Genomic DNA, 18,314 nt, shown 5'->3' with positions numbered 1-18,314 from the left:
GGAGAGGAGAGGAGAGGAGAGGAGAGAGGAGTATACTGGGAAATTTTTACAAAGACAGGTTTCAGGTGAAGACTGAATGAGCCAGAGGATGAGAAGGTGCTAGAAGATAAGAACAGAATGCCAGAATTACTTTGAGGCCAAGCAGAGCAATTCAGTAAGAGGTCAAGAGAAGCTAATTTGAATCAGTCAGTTTGAAAAAGAGTTTGAGTCAGAACAGCTGAATTGAACCAGCTAGTCAGAAAGATCTAGAAAGGCTAAGTTTATTTAGTCGTAAATCCAGAGGCTGAAACATTCAAGAGCTATGTCAGAAAAAAAAATAGTCTAGAGGTTGAAGCCTTGAAGGTCCAGACTTGAAGAAGGTTAAATTGTAATGAGGCTAGTTTCCAGGTCTAGGCCTAGGGATAGATAGTTAGACAGACAGACAGACAGACAGACAGACAGACAGACAGACAGGAGAAAACACTCTGGGCTCAGCCCAAGATATGTATTTTCACGGATTGGGTTCAGCTCTCATCTCATCACTTCCTCTAAGGTAATAAAAACAACATTTACATTTACACTTCATGAGTTTCTGTCTCTAATTAAGAAGCTAATGACAGCTGGTGGCTCCTGAGGGAAGAAGACTAAGGTTTCTCTTAGTGTCTCCTAGAAGAAGGACCAGCGATACCACAGTGTCCCAAGTAGAAGTAATATCCTGCCGTAGAGTAGAGAATAAAGGCAATTATGTGGAGACTGTTACAGGAAAGAAGCTCCAACAGGATACAACTAACATAAAGCAGAATGGCTAGAATTGGACAACAACAACCAAGAAAATAAGTTATTTCTCATTTCCAATGGCCAGAAAAATTCACCTCTGAAAAAAATGGTCTTTGACACTATTACTTTTTTTTTAAAGAAGATTCATTTATCTCATCACTTGATCATTAAACAAAACAAAATGATACTTGTAGAAATGTCACTTCAGTCGACTATAGCCTTCACGAAGGTCCTCTGATTTCATCTGAAATAGTTATAACTTTATTAGGCAGCTGGTCCCATGGAATGCATTTGAGCCTTCCCTGAGTCCCTATATCAGACTTGGGCAGTGGATAAGGGACTACCTCCACTCCCTGTTCTACATCAGTAGTCACAGCCATATAAGACAAAGAATGTGAACAGTGAGTGCTTGGGAGAGCTTTGCTCCTGGGTACCTGCCTTCAGAGCTGCAAGACCATGGGCTTCTAAATCTGGGCCTTCTCTACATCTCTTTTCTTTATTCTAGAAGTTTGCCCACAAGCAGCAACCCTGGGTAGTAAGTAGCAGTCTGGTTACTCATTTAGGGAGAGGGAAGCATAAGAAGGTTTGAAACCAGGACCAAAGAGAAACTGGACATAACTATAGCACAAGGAGTTTAAGCCACCTCCAGGATTCTGCTGGAGTAGTTGGCTTCATCATGGAACAGATACTGATATCTGTAAGTATGGGCAACTTTCCCAGAGTTGTAAATTTTTTGACTGGTATTTTCTTTCTTTGGGTCACTTTTAAGAACTTTTCTTCTATTCCCCTAACTGGACTGCCTTGTCAGTGGAAAGGATGTGCCTCCTCTTGCAGTGACTTGATGGGCCAGTGTGTGTTGATACCAGAGGCTACCTTTCCCCTCTGAGAGGAGAAAGGGAGCGAGAAAAGGGGAGAGGCTCTGTTAGAAGGAGACCAAGAGGAGAGGGGGCCTGCCATTGGGATGTAGAAATGAATGAATGAATGAATGAATGAATGAATAATAAGCATTTATTCCTTTGTGTTGTGAGTGAGAGGAATTAGAAAATAGTTGATTCTAGCCTGGTGTGGTGGCATCCGCCTTTAATCCCAGCACTCCAGAGGCAGAAGCAGGTGAATTTCTGAGTTTGAGGTCAGCCTGGTCTACAAAGTGAGTTCCAGGACAGCCAGGGCTACACAGAGAGACCCTGTCTCCAAAAACAAAAACAACAACAACAACAACAAAACGTTGATTCTAAAGTAGGCTGAGAGTCAGATACTTTCACTTTCATACAAAATGACCCACATCCTGGATCTTGTCTTTGCCCTTGTGATGCTATTTTTCTTCCTGGAGGTGGTCTCTACCATGTGGTGATTTTAAAACCCCTTGCATTAAAACAGCAAATCATATTTCTGTTTTCACTTAAGTATAAGGAATGGCAAAATGCATTCTAAGTTTGTGACCTACCACACCTAATAGAGTATAAAACACCTAGATTCTCCAAGTACTTGGACAGATGCCAGCTCTGTACCCTCCCCGGTGGGAAGCATGTTCCTCCGCTCTGTGGAGTGGTACTTTCACTTTTTAAAAACATTTATTAGAGATACACCATTTTATTTGGTTTTGAACTGAAAATAGCCCCCCCCCAACCCTAGCATATTATGTCTCCTTTCCCCACTGGTTGTTTGCACTCACTGTCGACCTCCTGCCTTTTATTTTTTAGTAAGCAAAGAAATAGTCCTAAGAAAAGGTTGCTAGGTTGCATTTTACATTTCTCCATCTATCCTCAAGTTTTTACTGGCAAGATGAATGAAGAATAAAGAGAGGATATGAGGTTCTCTTTGACACTTGGCATCCTCTCAATCCACTTTTCCATGTCCTCAGGGATGCACGATGGAGCATCAGAGAGCATCTAGGAGGCTCTCTAATGGCAAGATACATTTAATGCTGAAAGCAGCCATTTGTACTCTTTAAAGCACATACTAATTTCTGATGGTAAAAAGGCAACTATTCACAATACGGGGCCAATGATCCCCTATGGACACTCCCAACTCTAGTCCTGAGTGTTGGAAGTCCATTTATAGCTGCCTGTGCTGCCTGTATTTCTAGTCAATTTGCCCCAGCTGGGAACATCTGATAATCTAATATGTTCACATAGGTAAGGAGTTAAGCAACTGGGAGAGGAAAGACAGGTTTTCAAAGGCAGCTTAAAACTTTCAAACATTTCCTGAAACTTCTTGTCACTGTGTAGTTAAAAATAAGCCAGTACAGGATAGCTTATTGCTGACCCAAAGCCAAAGGGAAACTGACATTAAAGAACATGGTGAAATATTTCCTTTCCTAAACCCATATCCTGGGATTAAGGCCTTAACTGATGGAAAAGGTAAACTCCATGGTAATAGAATGGAGAACATTGTTTCCGTTTTGGATGACCAAAGTCAGAGGTTAAGCTGCAGTACCTTGCCCAAGGTTGACTCCTCCCAAAGAGATCATGACTTCTATGGCCAGGCAATAAAAGCTATAATCACCAGGTTCTCTCCTCTCATACCATCATTTTCATTCCATTGACAATCATCCCTAAGGTTTCTCTGTTGTCTGTTTGCATCTTTGTCTGAGAAGGCATTGTAGGGGAGCTTTGGAAAGCTAGGGCCCCTGCACAGGAGAATCCAGGTGATTCTCCAGTTCTCTGCTAGTGTTTTCTGCAGCAATGCCTATGAATATGATGATGCCCTGAGAAACTGGCATTCCTCCTTCTCACTCAGTGATCAAAGAGATCTCCTATGTGTTCCCACCTATTAACATTACACAAGGCTGGATAATGTTAGGCTGAGAATCTAGTTTTAAACACATGGTCATTTGGAAAACATTTAAAATAAAATTTAGTAATTCCATGATATATTCGGAGGGTAATCAGCCCTTAGCATTGGCAATAATTAATATTAAGAGATGTTATAAGGATAGACACTGATTCAGTATGAATGATGCCTGCGATAAGAAGAAATTTATATGGACAAAAAGATAAAGTGGTTTTTCATGCTCAGAGCAATCACCATGTGAGATCACAGCAACAATGCAGTCAAGATGGGAAGTTACAGGAAAACCAATGCCAATGATACTTCAATACTGGCTTTAAACTAGTATATTTTCATTGTTAAAACCACTCAGTAGTGGTGTTTTGTTATGGCAGCTTCAATGAATATAGTGTAAAATAGTAAATTTTCTTAGGCTGATAGTTTGAACAAAGTTAACATAGGCATCTCTATAAAGTGTTGGAATTTCTTAGAATGTAAAGAAACAGGATGATATCCAGAGGTACCTCCTCCTTCTCAGAGGACAAGGAGATAGGGATGGGGGAGGAGCTGTGTGAGTCAGGGATTGGGAGGAGAGGGAGACAGATATTGGAGTGTAAAGTGAAAACATGAATGGATTAATGAGTGAAAAAGCATCATACATATTCTTCTATAGGTGATCAGAATTCCCTACATAACTAGCACATGTGTGACATATTGGTCACCTAGAAGAGGCTTAGAATGTAGTACTATGCTCAAGTTAGTGGCAAAACTAATCAAAGGTGTTTGTTTTCATCAGGCTGATTGGGGTCATAGACTAAACAAATGTCAACACTATTTGTGGGTAGCATAAAAACAGGAAGTGAACATACAGCAAATATGAAAGCTGAAAAGAGTTATGATAAAAGGAGTTAACGAGCTCTTTTCCAACAGATGGGAAGGAGAAGATCAGATCTCCAGAGGAGTAAAGCAGTGTGTTTATAGCAAAAGGAATTAAATACATTATTCACAAAGCCAAGAATTAAACCCTCACACACAGGAATTACTTATTCCACATGAACACACAAATAAATTAGAAAGGATATTATTTCTGCTAAGTTATACATAATACCAAAATAACAATAATATACATTCTGTATTTTCAAGGTTTCAAGAAGCTTCTACTTGTAATGATGAAGTGAACCACAGTGTTTGTCATTGTTTACATCTGAATAAATCCTACCCTGATGAAGCCTGAACCAGTTTATCCAGATGGTTAACTAGAATCACCTTTAATACTCTAGACAGACTTTTGACACTCTGACTAAATTCCCCCCACAAAAACCTAAACCAAGATTTAAGCATTTATTTTTATTGCTTTTGGGTCCTACAGAACTTAGTTTTCTTTGCTTGATTAATGACTTAGAAATTTATTTTATTTTTTACACTTGTGTCATTTTCTGAGGTCAATGGCCATATATCATGGTGTTACTGTGGGGTGCACTTAGCACCTATGCCTCAAGACCTTATTTGATATAAGTTTTCCTCAGGTCTTTTGAGTCTCCCAGATGGTGAGGTAAATCTAGTAGAGACTAAACTATCACTGTTGTTCAATAGCAAATTGTTACTCCTAGGATTGAAGATGCTTTTTGTAAGCAACAAAGAAAGTTACCTTTCATTGAAATCCTCTTATGTCACTTGAAACTTCACTGTTGGCCTGTTATACGACTGTCCTTATTATTCTAGCCTAGTGTCCAGGACACAGAAGCTGTTGCAAGACTTACACCTTTTAGACAACTAAGCTTTGATAACCTCCTAAATGTTCCAGTGTTGTCTTTTCATCACAGAGTTTCATTTTGTTTGAAAGCAAATTATTTGTTTGGTCTCTTGTTTGGTTCTTTAGGTCAAATTCCTGCTTTTGTTGCATGTCAACTCATATGTATGACCCAAATGGAGTAATTCCACCCAATAAAATGTGAAACGGTTGTATAATTTCCAGGAACATATTTATCTTAACATACCTTTAGTTTTTGCCTAATAAGCTAGAATTTAAATTATTGCTTAAGGTCATTGTAAATGGGGGAGGGGGGCAGAAGTTTGTATGCATGTGTCCATGTGTATGTCTCTGTGTGTGTCCGTGCGTCTGTTTGTATCCATGTGTGAGTGTGTGTGTGTGTGTGTGTGTGTGTGTGTGTGTGTGTATGTGTATGTGTGTGTGTGTGTGTGATAGGTTTCTCATACTTAAAAGTTTTATCCATGCCTAGGCCATTTTGAAATTTTTTCTTTAGTTTGGTAAAGTAATGATAGCTTCCTGAGACTACAGTAATCAGTATCTTGGACTTGCTTTCCTGCATTCCTGACACTGCCCCTGCAGACTGAGATACTGGCTGGCCATTTGCAATTGTGTGCCATCATTTTTCATTCATTTGCTCACTGATCACCATTCTTTATATACTGCTAGAAATGGTCAATCTTACATCCAAAAGAATCTCTCAACCCACTTTCCTGCCCCGACTTCTGTCTACAAGCATCCCTAGTTGGTGAGCAGAGAACTGATTCTTAAAAGGGTGCCTACTGCATTTCACCCCAACACATGTCCACATTGTTGTCTGTCTTCACTTCTCCCTGACTTGTCAAAGATGCTTTCTTCCTCCCATGAGATGACTTCTAACAACTTCCCTCCTCCATCCTTTTCATTCTTTTCTCAGGGAAATACTTCTCTGTCATTGTTTTTACACACTTTGCAGTTAGTCAGATTTGTAAGTGCCTGATTTGTGTCATTTATGGTTTTCTGCCTGAGATATCACTAAACTGTGTATAGCCCTTGCTGTCCTGGAACTCACTCTGTAGACCTGGCTGACCTCGAACTCAGAAATCCACTTGCCTCTGCCTCTCAAGTGCTGAAATTAAAGGCGTGTGCCACCACCGCCCCAGCTGTGTCTGTGACTTCTTACTCTTTTGACAACCAAAACTCTTATAAGTTTACTTTGACTTGATGGACATATTCTTTTGCTTAGTTTCTTTGAAGGTCATTGACAATAAAAACAAATGAGTACTTCCATTTCAAGAGTGAAAATTCCTGCAGAATGTAGAACATGTGAGGATGTGGCTCAAACCTCATTAACCCAGCAACTTTAGATTTTGCCCTCCAAGTCATGATCCTCAGAGAAATGAATCTTACTCCTATTCTGTAATAGGAAGAAGGAAATGGAGAAATTGATTAGATTAACTGATATAGTCCACATAGGTTTTGATGACTTATTTAGAAATTGTCATCTCAAACACAATTTAGAGTATGAAAATCCTCTTTGAGGTATGATTAGTTCAAGATACCCTGATTCTGATGGTTTAGAAAAGTTCATATGGATAATTAAATATCCCAATGGGTAATGTTATTGGTCAATTTCCACAATCTGATGGTAAACCATGAGGTCTTTTTGCTGAAGACTATTCTCGCACTATCATGCACAGAACAGTCAAGCTTGTGCCCAACTAGAAGCTTTATCCCTGTTGATTAGCATTCATGAGCTGGAGGGTACTCTGAATATTACCAAAGGAAAAGGGTAATCATCAATATCATCCAGTTACAAATGAGTAGCAAACAATCACAAGCCTGCAAGATATATTGGTGGAACAGTGCCAAAATGTAGAAGAAATAAACCAGATTTTATTGGGCTTAAGGCCCTTTTGATGAGATGGAACCCACATCTGTCATTACTAAAGTAGCCACGAATGTATCACTATATAAGTCCAGGGGAAATCCTACCAGTAATATTCTTCTAAAGGATCATACCATTAAAATGGCTCTTAATGGCATATCACTATACCTATAGTGATTCACCAGACACTCATCACAAAATCTAGAAGGAGATGGAAATCAACACAGGAATCCAAAACTAGAAAATATGCACAGAGTAAAAGGCTTTAGAACACTCAGTTGTAAATGGGCTGTTTTCATCAAATTCTACTACATGAAGCTTAGGCATTTATGCTAAAGGAGAAGGTAGAAAGACTAAGAGCCAGAGGTGGTAGATGACTCAAGGAAACAATGTCTTCTATATGCAACAAGACTGATAAACACACAAACTCACAGGCTGGTAAGGCAGCATGGATACTATCTACTCAGATTGGTGTAACATACAATTCCACTACTGAAAACAGAATCCCACTCCTAACCAAGAAGTAATTTGAAACTGATAATTTCAGAGAAAGACAAAATCCAACTAAAGTGTCACTGGATATTTCAACCAAACTCCTGGGAAGCCATCGACTTAAATAAAACATTGATTAGTAAGCATAATTACTTCTCATTTCTTTTTTAATTTTCAGTTTAAAGGATAAAAATAAGGTACTTTATATTTTACCAATCCTAATTAAAGTCATGCCATAAATCAAGTAAATCTCATTGGCAAGAGTGATGAACCTTTAAAAATATCTAGTTTTTAAAAAAAGGGAAGGATAGGAGTTGGAGAAATAACTTAGCAGTTAAGAGCACTTACAGATCTCTCAGAACACCCCAGTTGAGGTCAAGATGGCTTAACAGGTAAGGGTGCTTGACATCAGGTTTATTTTCTCCATACCACAACATGGTTGAGAACCAAATTCAATAGAGTGTTCTCAGACATGGAGCATAGCATACATGAGGTATGAACACATACCTACTAAACACATAAATGTGACTTTCAAAATATGCAGTTGAATAAGAGTTGAAATTTTAGCATATTTGTACAAGAGATCATAAGGAAAGTGTAATTAAGTTCACAGTACTAAAAACATAGGCGTGTCACAAACTAAGAAAAGCAGTACCACTAGTCCATACCGCAAATCTCATTGTTTCCTTTGTTTTAATTGCTTCATTCTTAAAATCTCTTAGCCATTTTTCCTGCTGTTTTTTTCTGCCATGTTAATAGAAAACAACTAGGATCAACATATAAAGATAAATGCTAATCTTGAAGATTTTCTAGAAGTAGGTTTTCTGTTTAAAACAGAGCTATCAAAGGCATATAATAGAAGCCACAAAGTGATACAAAATATTAAATCATAAGAGAAAAACTAAAAATTATACCCAAGGCTGAGAGGACATTGAGTAAAAGAGAGAGGAAAGAGTTTAAGAATCAGATGTTGTGTCTGACTACATGGAAACCGTGTCTTCTGGACACGACAGTGCAGCTTGCCATAATATCACACAGAGGATGGGACACCATGTACAAAATCTGTACAAGGATACCACAGACCGGATCTCAGAGGGTGACAAGAGTCGTGGAGCTATTGATACCTGCTTGCTGCAGGCAGAGGGAAAATTGCTTTACTCTGGTAAGTTGACCATCCTCCAGTGAAAGGGCAGACATCAAAGAGTATTTGGACAGAAGTGGTCTTTATATGAAAACAAAACAAAACAAAACAAAATCCCCTAAGAACACAAAACCTGGGTGGGTGCTGCAGTGAGGGTAAGTCTTAGAAGAGGTAGAGGGGGTGTGTGAACAAGTTCAAAACATATATGAAAATCTCAAAGAGCTAATAAAGATATAGTTTCTTTCTTGAGTTAAAAATTACAAAAAAGTATCAGGTCTTTGAGAACACTGATATCCTGGCACATGGGCTGACACTTATTTCTAAAACTTTTCATCATGTTGTTATATTCTTAGAAGTCAGTGGTTTATTCTTTCTTTCTTTCTCTCTCTTTCTTTCTTTCTTACTTTCTTTTTTATTAACAGTCCAGACTTTATCCTCTTCTGGGTTCACCCTCTGAGTGTTCCACATCTGAAAATGATTATTTCCATTGGCCTGACAGACATTTAAGAATATATATATAACTTAATTAAAAATATATATATATCTTAACTAAAAATACCTAGTAATTCATTATCTGCTTAATACTTATCATTAAAACACAAATGGAAAAAAAATCTGTGTGATTTTTCCATGCTACTTAAAGTCATACAGATAAATTATTTCAACATTTAGAAGAGAATTTATTTCATTTTGTGAATTTCTTCCTCTGGGATCCCAGGCCTGACTGATTTTCAAATTAAAACAGAAATGTGTAATTTTTCAATACATAAACAATGCAAAGTTATGTAAGCTTAATGACAAAGACATTAAAGATATAATGAAATAATTACATTCATGAGAATATTTCATGCTTAAATAATACTCACCATAAGTAGAACGTTAACAGAAAAAATGTGTATTTACAAACTATAATGCCTCTTAAAATGGAAGAATACACCTCTTCATTAAAAAAAAACCTGATAATTTAATTTTTCCTGGTATTTTCATAAAATCACTGTACATGATAATAAGAAGTATTCTGAGAAGACTGATTCATATCTATGTTTATCCGTGAAGCCTAACTGAGGCTTTTGAATGAACTGTGAATTCCACTGGATGGAGGAACCTAGTTCATAACCATGAGGAAATCATTGTTACATGGTCACATTTTATATATTATTCTCAAAACCTTTCTTTCACAGTAAGAGCACTCCCAATGATTACATGCAATAAAAGCATGCAAAGACACAGATACATCGACAATTTATTCACCTATTATCATTTTAAAAAATTCCACTATAATACACACACTCATCCCAGATCTTCTGGAAACATAATCGATGTATAGTGTATAATTGATACATTACAAGAAGTAATGTGAACAAGAATGTCTGAAGAGATGGAGTGTCTACAAAGGCCAGTTAAGTGACTAAAACTTCAGAATGGTAAAGAAATTGTTGCTTCAGATCCAGAGCCTAATTACTATTTATCTTGGCCTATCTTGAGTCCAGTAAAGAATCTTTCTTTTCCCCCCATCAATCCAAGAAGATTGACGTAACCATCTGATAACAAGTGAAAACTGTTGATTGCATTTGCTTAATAAAATCCTATTTATCCAACAACCAAAAGACTAAGACAACATTTGAGGGCTGTAGATGATATTTCTGTGCTGTGTGTGAAACCTGCATTTACCGTTTCTACCAACAAATTTGAAAGCACCTTGATTTATGACTTTCTTCCTTTTGTCATTATAAAACGTTCATGAAATTGAATCCATATTGGAAGAGGGAATTTGAGGTAACCTAAATGTGTGTTTCTGGGACATGGCCATTCATATTTGCTTCCAGAAGGAGCCATCTTTTATTCCCAGTGAAGTGAAAAATGTGGACTTTTGTACAGACAGTAGTGTTCAAATCTGCCTTTCCTGCACAGCTGTTAGCTTTGTAATAGGATTCTCCACTTATCTAAATCGCACATTACTGCCTAGTTCAATTTTCCATGCATGCTCAAGCTGTTGTCATTAACTCAAGAAGTGAATAGAACATTTTCAGTGACATTTCTTAAACCTTCTTATAAATATTTGCCAATTGGTCTTTAGTATTGCATCCATCAACACCTATTGGGAATGGCTGTCATTTGAACTTGAACAAAGTAATTTATCTTAAGCAACATCATTGTAGGTAAATCTTTATCGGTCATGATGGGTTCACAGTGAGAAATTGTAAGAGACTATTTATCCGGGCATTGAAAACACCTGTGTTAAAATTTAACTGTTCAAAGGCAACACTGCACTTCCTTGTAACTTGCACACATTATAAAATAGTCAAGAGTAATCAGGAAGATTCATGACACTCAACATATGCTAGAGCCATGGTAACTGAACCTTTGTTTACAGATCAGCAACCTCTGAGACTGGGCAACATGGTTTCCACTACACATTGTCTCCAACTTCTCTAAAGTTAGGTATCATAAGACAGATCACTTTCTAATTCATGGATAATGTTAACTTTAAGTAATTAGATAAAATCGAAGGCTTCAGATTACCGAGAAACACCTCAAAAGAAAATAAAGGAGTTATTTTGAATTTTAATTGCCCACATTTGTTTTCTATGTGCAGAGAAAAGAAAGGGTCAAATGGAGAAGTAATTACTAAGGCAGTATTGATTTGATGATTAAACTGTCTTCCCAGTTATTACAGACCACAATTTAATTCTCTCTCATATATATATGTGTGTGTGTGTGTGTGTGCGTGTGCATGTGTGTATATGTATATATGTATATAGATACATATATGTATCTATCTATATATATGTACATAGTATAGGTCTTATACACATATTATTAGTTTTTTCCATAAGTCAAAAATACTTGTGAGGCAATATATTTTAATTTAAAGTACACCACTGACATATTCCTTATACATAATTGTATTTATAGAAAAAATTAAAATAGGATGCAATGCAAAAATTAGAAGCAGATTTCAATGAGAACTCTTTTCAGTGAAGACGAAACATTGTGTTTTTAAAGTAGTGTTAATTTTTAAAATAATGGTTCCTGATGAAATGAATTATGTTTACCATGGCTTGACAATATTACCCTATTGTTGCAAGGATATAATGTTTCCTTCCCCATATATGTCCCTAAGAGCACCGAACAAGGACAGAGGAACTGTAGCACTGCTGCTTAGTGGGTACTATCACGTAGGACATCATCAGTGTGCTCTGTAAGTCAACATGTTTTAGTACTTCCAAAGAAAAGCAGTCACTGCACCTATAAGAGTCTCTGATGTCATCCTCAGGAGCCATGGCTTTACCCAGTTGTGCTGGAAGAGAAATCAGGTACCCTTACCAGCTGAGCCATTTTGATGGGTGGCTCTTATACAAATTTAAATATCTGATTCTTGGTTTCTTTGAATACACACTTTGATTTAGAGAGTCTTTGATGATTTTGGTTATTATATTTTAATTCTATGTATTAGTTAATAGTATATTGTGATTAAAGCTCTAAAAGTCAGGATAAAGATTTTCCTTTCTTTAAAATTGTGTGTGTGTGTGTGTGTGTGTGTATGTATGTGTGTGTGTGTGGTGTCTGGGTGTTTTGTCCTTATGCACGCCTGTGTATTACGTGCATGCAGTGTCTGTGAATGAAGGCCTGAAAAAGGAATCAGATCTTCTGATACTGGAGTTACAGGTAGCTTTAAGTTGCTATGTGAATGATGGGAACTGAACCTGGGTCTTCTATTTGAACAGTAAATGCAATTAACTGCCACACTATCGCTTCAGCCCTTATGCTTTCCTTTTTATTAACAAGAATTATTGAATGGTACAGCACTCTTAGATTTTAAGATTTACCTGATGCATGCATGGTATGAATTTGATTGGGATTTGATAAAATGTCAAGTATCCCTGCCTGCTTTTCTCCTTTAGACCTGCAAAGTAATAAAAGAACTGAAAATTCATAATACTTAAGAGTAAATATTTTTATTTAAATTTTTATATTTCTTTAATTTTTTATACAATATATTTTGATCATGACTTTTCCTTGTTCGACACCTCCTAGGTCAAACCACTCGTCTAGTGAGCCAACTTCCTCATACTTATTCTCCCTGTCTCTCTCAAAAATGAAAATCAAATGAAAATGAAAATAGACAAAATATATAAAAAAACTGAAACAGAAAGTACATTGAGTCTGTTCAGTGTTGGCCATCTATTCCTGAGTTTGGAGTCTGCCCTAGATTATGGTTATGGTTAACATATATAGTGACACTCCAGTGTACAAAACTGATTTTTTCTTTCCCCACAATTATCAGTTTCAAACAGCTTCTATGTTAGGAATGGGATTTTGTGTGCACTTTGCATTTGCAGCAATGGATTTAAGTTACATGACGCTGCAGATCCACACATGCTGCCTACTCTTCTGTGAGTGCTTATGTGCATCAATCCTACTGAATATGGAGTCTTGGTTCTTACATCATGAAAAGTTCCTAAAGAATGCATCTATATTTCACTCTCTCCAGTTGTTTCTCTGATGTGATAACTTATCTGAGCCACTAATAGAAAGTATTCCTTTGTATGAGAAATAAGAGTAAGGGAGGGGGACTCTAAATGATAAGCAGAAAGAGAAAATACCCATGAAGAAATTAGAATGGAGAGGATATGAGCAAGTGTTACTCACAAAGAAAGAAGTCCATTTGTAGAGAATGAAATCACAAGTGATAGACGGAAGATTTGTTTCTTATTTTGTAATAGAAAAACACCTCTAGTTTTGCCAATATTTGGTTAGATAATTTCACAGAAAATAATAATAAATTTTCTACAAAGGAAGTACTGACTTATTGAATCAAATATTCTGCCTTTCCCACCCCTCCCATTAACTTAGAATTCAGAATCCAACTTTTGTATATCAAGAAGAGAGAATGTCAGCAGTTGTCATCACCCTTTGATTAGAAGATAAAAGCATTTATAATATGATGTCATATTGCCATATTGCTTCAATGTGAATTCACTGTATTTATAAAGCATTTGAGGAAATCAACATTTATTAAAGAAGATATAAGAACTTTAGTGTGACCAGAACAAGTGCAAAACAAGTTTGTACATATATCATCCTTACATGAATTCTGCTAATTCAACAGTAGGTATTTTAAATATTATGTTGCAAATTTTGCTGGAAAGGCTTTTCTGAGCTCTCTGAAGGACATGCTGCTTTGGAAACCCATATAAATAGAAACACTTCCTTCCAAGACGAATGGTATTTTCTTCAACTTCCTTACTAAGATTAATATTATTTTCTTCAACATCAAAGAAATAAGCATATTTGTCTACTTATATAAATAATATCTTAATTTAAACATATGCATAATGAATGGGAATATGAGAAAATATATACATACATATATGTATATATACTTCTACATATATGTATATATGTGTGTATGTATTTACATGTATGTTCACATTTGTATTTACAATATCAATGTCCTTAGTCACTAACACTACACCACCCACCTCAACCATGTTCTCTCCTTCCCTCTCTTCTTCCCCTTACATTTTCTTACCTCTCTCCCTCCTTGTACAGCCTCCAGTCGTTTCAGGCTTAAACCCTGGAAGAAAATAAATATAATACATAACTATACACAAGGTATCAACTCATAATCAGTACAAGAACACTGTAGTAGAGGAAAGTACTCAGAATTTAGTTCTCACAAAGAAATTCCCTTTTCTAGTGTTACGAGTGCTTTCCATAGTAGAAGAAAATGCAAGCCTAGCCAAATACACACTATGCTTTCAAGAGAGATTTAACCTGTTTATTATCAAGGTAATTGCAAAATGAGTTCATGACACAAGATGGAAAAATAGACATTGATTGCTTTTCTGCTATCTATCTATCTTTCAGTCTGTCTGTCTGTCTATCTATCATCTATCAATCCATCCACACCAGGATTATGTATAATCTATCTTTATTGAGTCAATGAAACATAATAAGGGAATATATTATAAGATTGATTTTTCTATCAAAACCAAATGATAAATTTAATTCCTGCAGTAATCCCTGAAGTGGTTTCTTGCCTTGAAGAAATGAAATGAAAGTCACATTACCCACAGTTATAATAACAATAAGCAATGCTACAACACTCAATTTCTTTCATATTTTTCTCATCATTTTTCTAACTTTTCCCCTTTCTTTTTTCTCTTTTATCTTACAGTGTCATCTGTTAAATGTTTACTCTGACTCAGGCATCGTATTAGACATATATATATATGTCTAATATATATATATATATTATATATATATAATATATATATATATATATATATATATGAGAATCCCCAAATATTACATGATTATGCCAAATAGATGTAATGATCAACTTCAAGAGATGATGTTCTAAAAGTAATTCTCTAGTTATAAGTATGAGGCCTGTAATAGACATCTGTACAGACCACAGCTTGGAATGACATTGAGCCAGCCATCTTCTAGGTTGGAGAAGAAAGGCATAGAAAAAACTCCTACAGAGACAGTAACTCTTCTGAGCACACTAATTGAGCTCCAACATCCTGGGATCACTGGTATTCACTCTAATGCAGAAGCCCAGGTTCTATGCCAACACAAGTTGTCCTGTGCACTGGGAGACCTAGAAGCAGACCTAGAGACATGGCTCAACAGTTATAAGAGCATGCTGCTCTTGCAGTTTAGCTCCTAATACTTAGGTCAGATGGCTCACAATCAGCATTTACTTCAGCTCCCAGATATCTGACTCCATCTTAAGGCCACTGGCATCTACTATTGAGTGCATATACCCACACACAGAATCACACAATTTAACATTAAAAAATTAATACGTTTAAAATGCTGGGAAGCACTTTACTTAAGAAATGCTAATGCTGTAGCTAGCATACTTTGAGCTGGGCAGAAGGGGAAATGGAAAGAAGACACAAAAGCTTTCTAAATGGTAAGAATTTTCAAAGGAAGTTTGTACTTTCTTATACACATGTTACTTTGATACTGAAGATATAAAAATAAAGGCTGAGATATTCTCAAAATTCAGACTGACTTCTTTTCATTTTCTTCTTTATAAAACAGCTGCTCGTGTCAGGAGAATTAAAAAAAAAACTATAAATTCTTGAAGTGATAAATATATTAATTATGCTAATTTGATTGTTATACTTTTTCTATACATATCAAAACCTCATATTTATCCAATAAAGTGATATGGGTACTACATGTCATTAAAGTATATTAACAGGGCCTGGAGACATGGCTCAGTGTAACTATTGCTTTTATTTGCTGAGATGATGCCAGGACGAGATCAGAGCCATACCCATGCTGTGTGAATACATGGCTTGTGCTGAGCCCAAAGCATTTTGTTCTCTGTTCTAACTATCCCTAGGTCTAGGTCTGGAAGTTTCTAGCTTCCAAACACTCTAATCTCTCTGCTGATTCTATTCAGCTTCTCTGGGCTTCTGACTGAATTACTCTACTTGGCCTCATATTAACCTTGGCAATATGTTTTAATCTTCTGGCTCCTTCTCATTATCTGGCTCATCCTGTCTTTGTCTGTGCCTAGCTTTTCCTTTCTGCAACTTGTCTCTGTAAAACTGTTCCAGTAAAACTGCCATTCACAAACAAAACATCACATAACATAAAGCGATGTCTATCCTGTTTTTCTCCCTATGCTCTAAATAGCCCTTAAATAGCCTCTTAAATAGCCCTTTTCCTGTGCTGTTCTCTCGAGAGTTGGGCATGTATCTCTGACTCATTCTGACAAATCTTTCTCTAATTCATCACTTTGTATGCCTCTTAATTAGATTTCACTTTCAAACATTGCTGCTTCCATCTACAAATTAACCTTATGTTCATTGGTAGTGATTAAAGGTGTGTACGAAAGATGTTTCTGCACTCCAGTGGATCATGTAAACTTAGAAAGGAGTTTAATGTGATCTCATGCAAGAGCTTAAAATTCCTCCAGAGTTTAGCAGTTAAGAGCACTGTCTGCTTTTACAGAAGACCTGGATTAAATTTCCAGCACCCATATGGTTTACAATCATGAATAACTCCAGTTCACGGGGTTTAGATGTTCTCTTGTAGCATATTTGGGCAACAGGTACCCACATAGTATTCAAATATGCATGCAACCAAGATATACAAGTGTGTAAAATAAACTAAAAAATAAAGCAAGCAAAATGTATATGTAGATATAAAGCATATTAACAAAATTAACATGTTTTGCATTTCTCTAAATAATTTAATAGAATAGAAAATCATATTTTTTCTTATTAAGCTAATAATTTTATTTAAGTCAGAGTATTTCTGATTTCTGATATGATTATGAATGTTACATAACTTGAGTTATAAATTTGTATCTTCAGTACATCTAGTAAAATGATTATTTTGTGAAATGTAAACATAACTTTTATTCACCAGATATAATTGATTGTCTCAGAGACATACTGCTGAAAAAGTTCACCCTTTCTAGTTCTTTCTGAGTTCTGGCTGGCTGGTTCAGCTCACCTTTGATGGCTCAAAACTCCACTCTAAGATGATTGATTCACACTCACCTCTTTTGACTAATCATTGAATTGCTCTACTTAGAAAAACTGCTTCTGAAATCCACAAACAGCACTGCACTGACTGCATGAACTGAATAGAACCGAATGGAACAGCAAGACCTCAAATCAACTCAAGTACATTCAATTAAACAGCACTTAACTGCACTCTACTCCATTGCCTGAACTCAGCTGAACTACACTTACTGAACTGCCCTTTATTCCTGACTCTGTACTGCTCTTAAATAGCTTCTTGTTCCTTTCTACTCTTCTGAGAGTTGGGTGCATTCTATTTCTGACTCATTCTGTGGAACCTTTCTCTGATTTGTTACTTTGTCTGACACTCAAATTAGATATCACTTTCAAATATGGCCTTTTCCTTCTACAAACTAAACTAAATTTGCCTTCATTGTTTGGAAGCATATTAAGCATGTGTGTGTGTGTGTGTGTGTGTGTGTGTGTGTGTGTGTGTGTGTTTATTCCAGCCAGAATGACTAAAGTATGTCATTCCAGCCAGGCCTCAAAGACCTAGAAGATCTTTCGATATGATCCCTTGCCAGAGCAGCCATATTGCTGAATTAAAATTCATCTACAGTGAAGTGATATGCTACACTTTGTGTATTGTGGCTATTAATTTCATCATTTAAGAAAAAAGATAAATGCTTCTGCTGTTAATTAACAAAAATATTATAAGTATTTAAATATTTCATATCTACAAGAAGATTAAATTATACAATTACTTCTTTGGGTATCAGTGTATAGGATTAGAAGATTGTGCAGTCTTGTTTTAACAAATTGCTTTATGAAATTTCTTTCTTTAATTATTCTGATAAAGCTACTGAATAAAAAATTGCATATGTCCCTCCCCCATTTCTATGTTGACAAACATTCTAGAATCCACCTGACAGCATATGCAACTGAATAGCAGCCCGCTGTCTGAGCAGAAAGACTTGTCCGCATTTAGAATACATTTTGAAAAGTTTAATTCCAATGAAA

At 36.2% G+C, this 18,314-nt stretch overlaps 1 protein-coding gene across 2 annotated transcripts in view; it reads right to left on the bottom strand.

Annotated features, from left to right (window-relative positions):
- The window catches only part of Ccser1 (coiled-coil serine rich protein 1), a 1,127,242-nt gene that overhangs the window by 377,447 nt on the left and 731,481 nt on the right, over positions 1–18,314 (bottom strand). For both annotated transcript variants that reach the window (XM_021165504.2, XM_029478490.1), the window contains exon 10: positions 14,330–14,374. In XM_021165504.2, the coding sequence (XP_021021163.1) occupies positions 14,330–14,374 (45 nt within the window). The remainder of the gene's footprint in view (positions 1–14,329; positions 14,375–18,314) is intronic.

Source organism: Mus caroli, chromosome 6 (assembly GCF_900094665.2).
Source record: "Mus caroli chromosome 6, CAROLI_EIJ_v1.1, whole genome shotgun sequence".
Classification (NCBI taxonomy): domain Eukaryota; kingdom Metazoa; phylum Chordata; class Mammalia; order Rodentia; family Muridae; genus Mus; species Mus caroli.
Note: the sequence above shows the minus strand (reverse complement) of the source record. Positions and strands in the feature narration are given on the sequence as shown.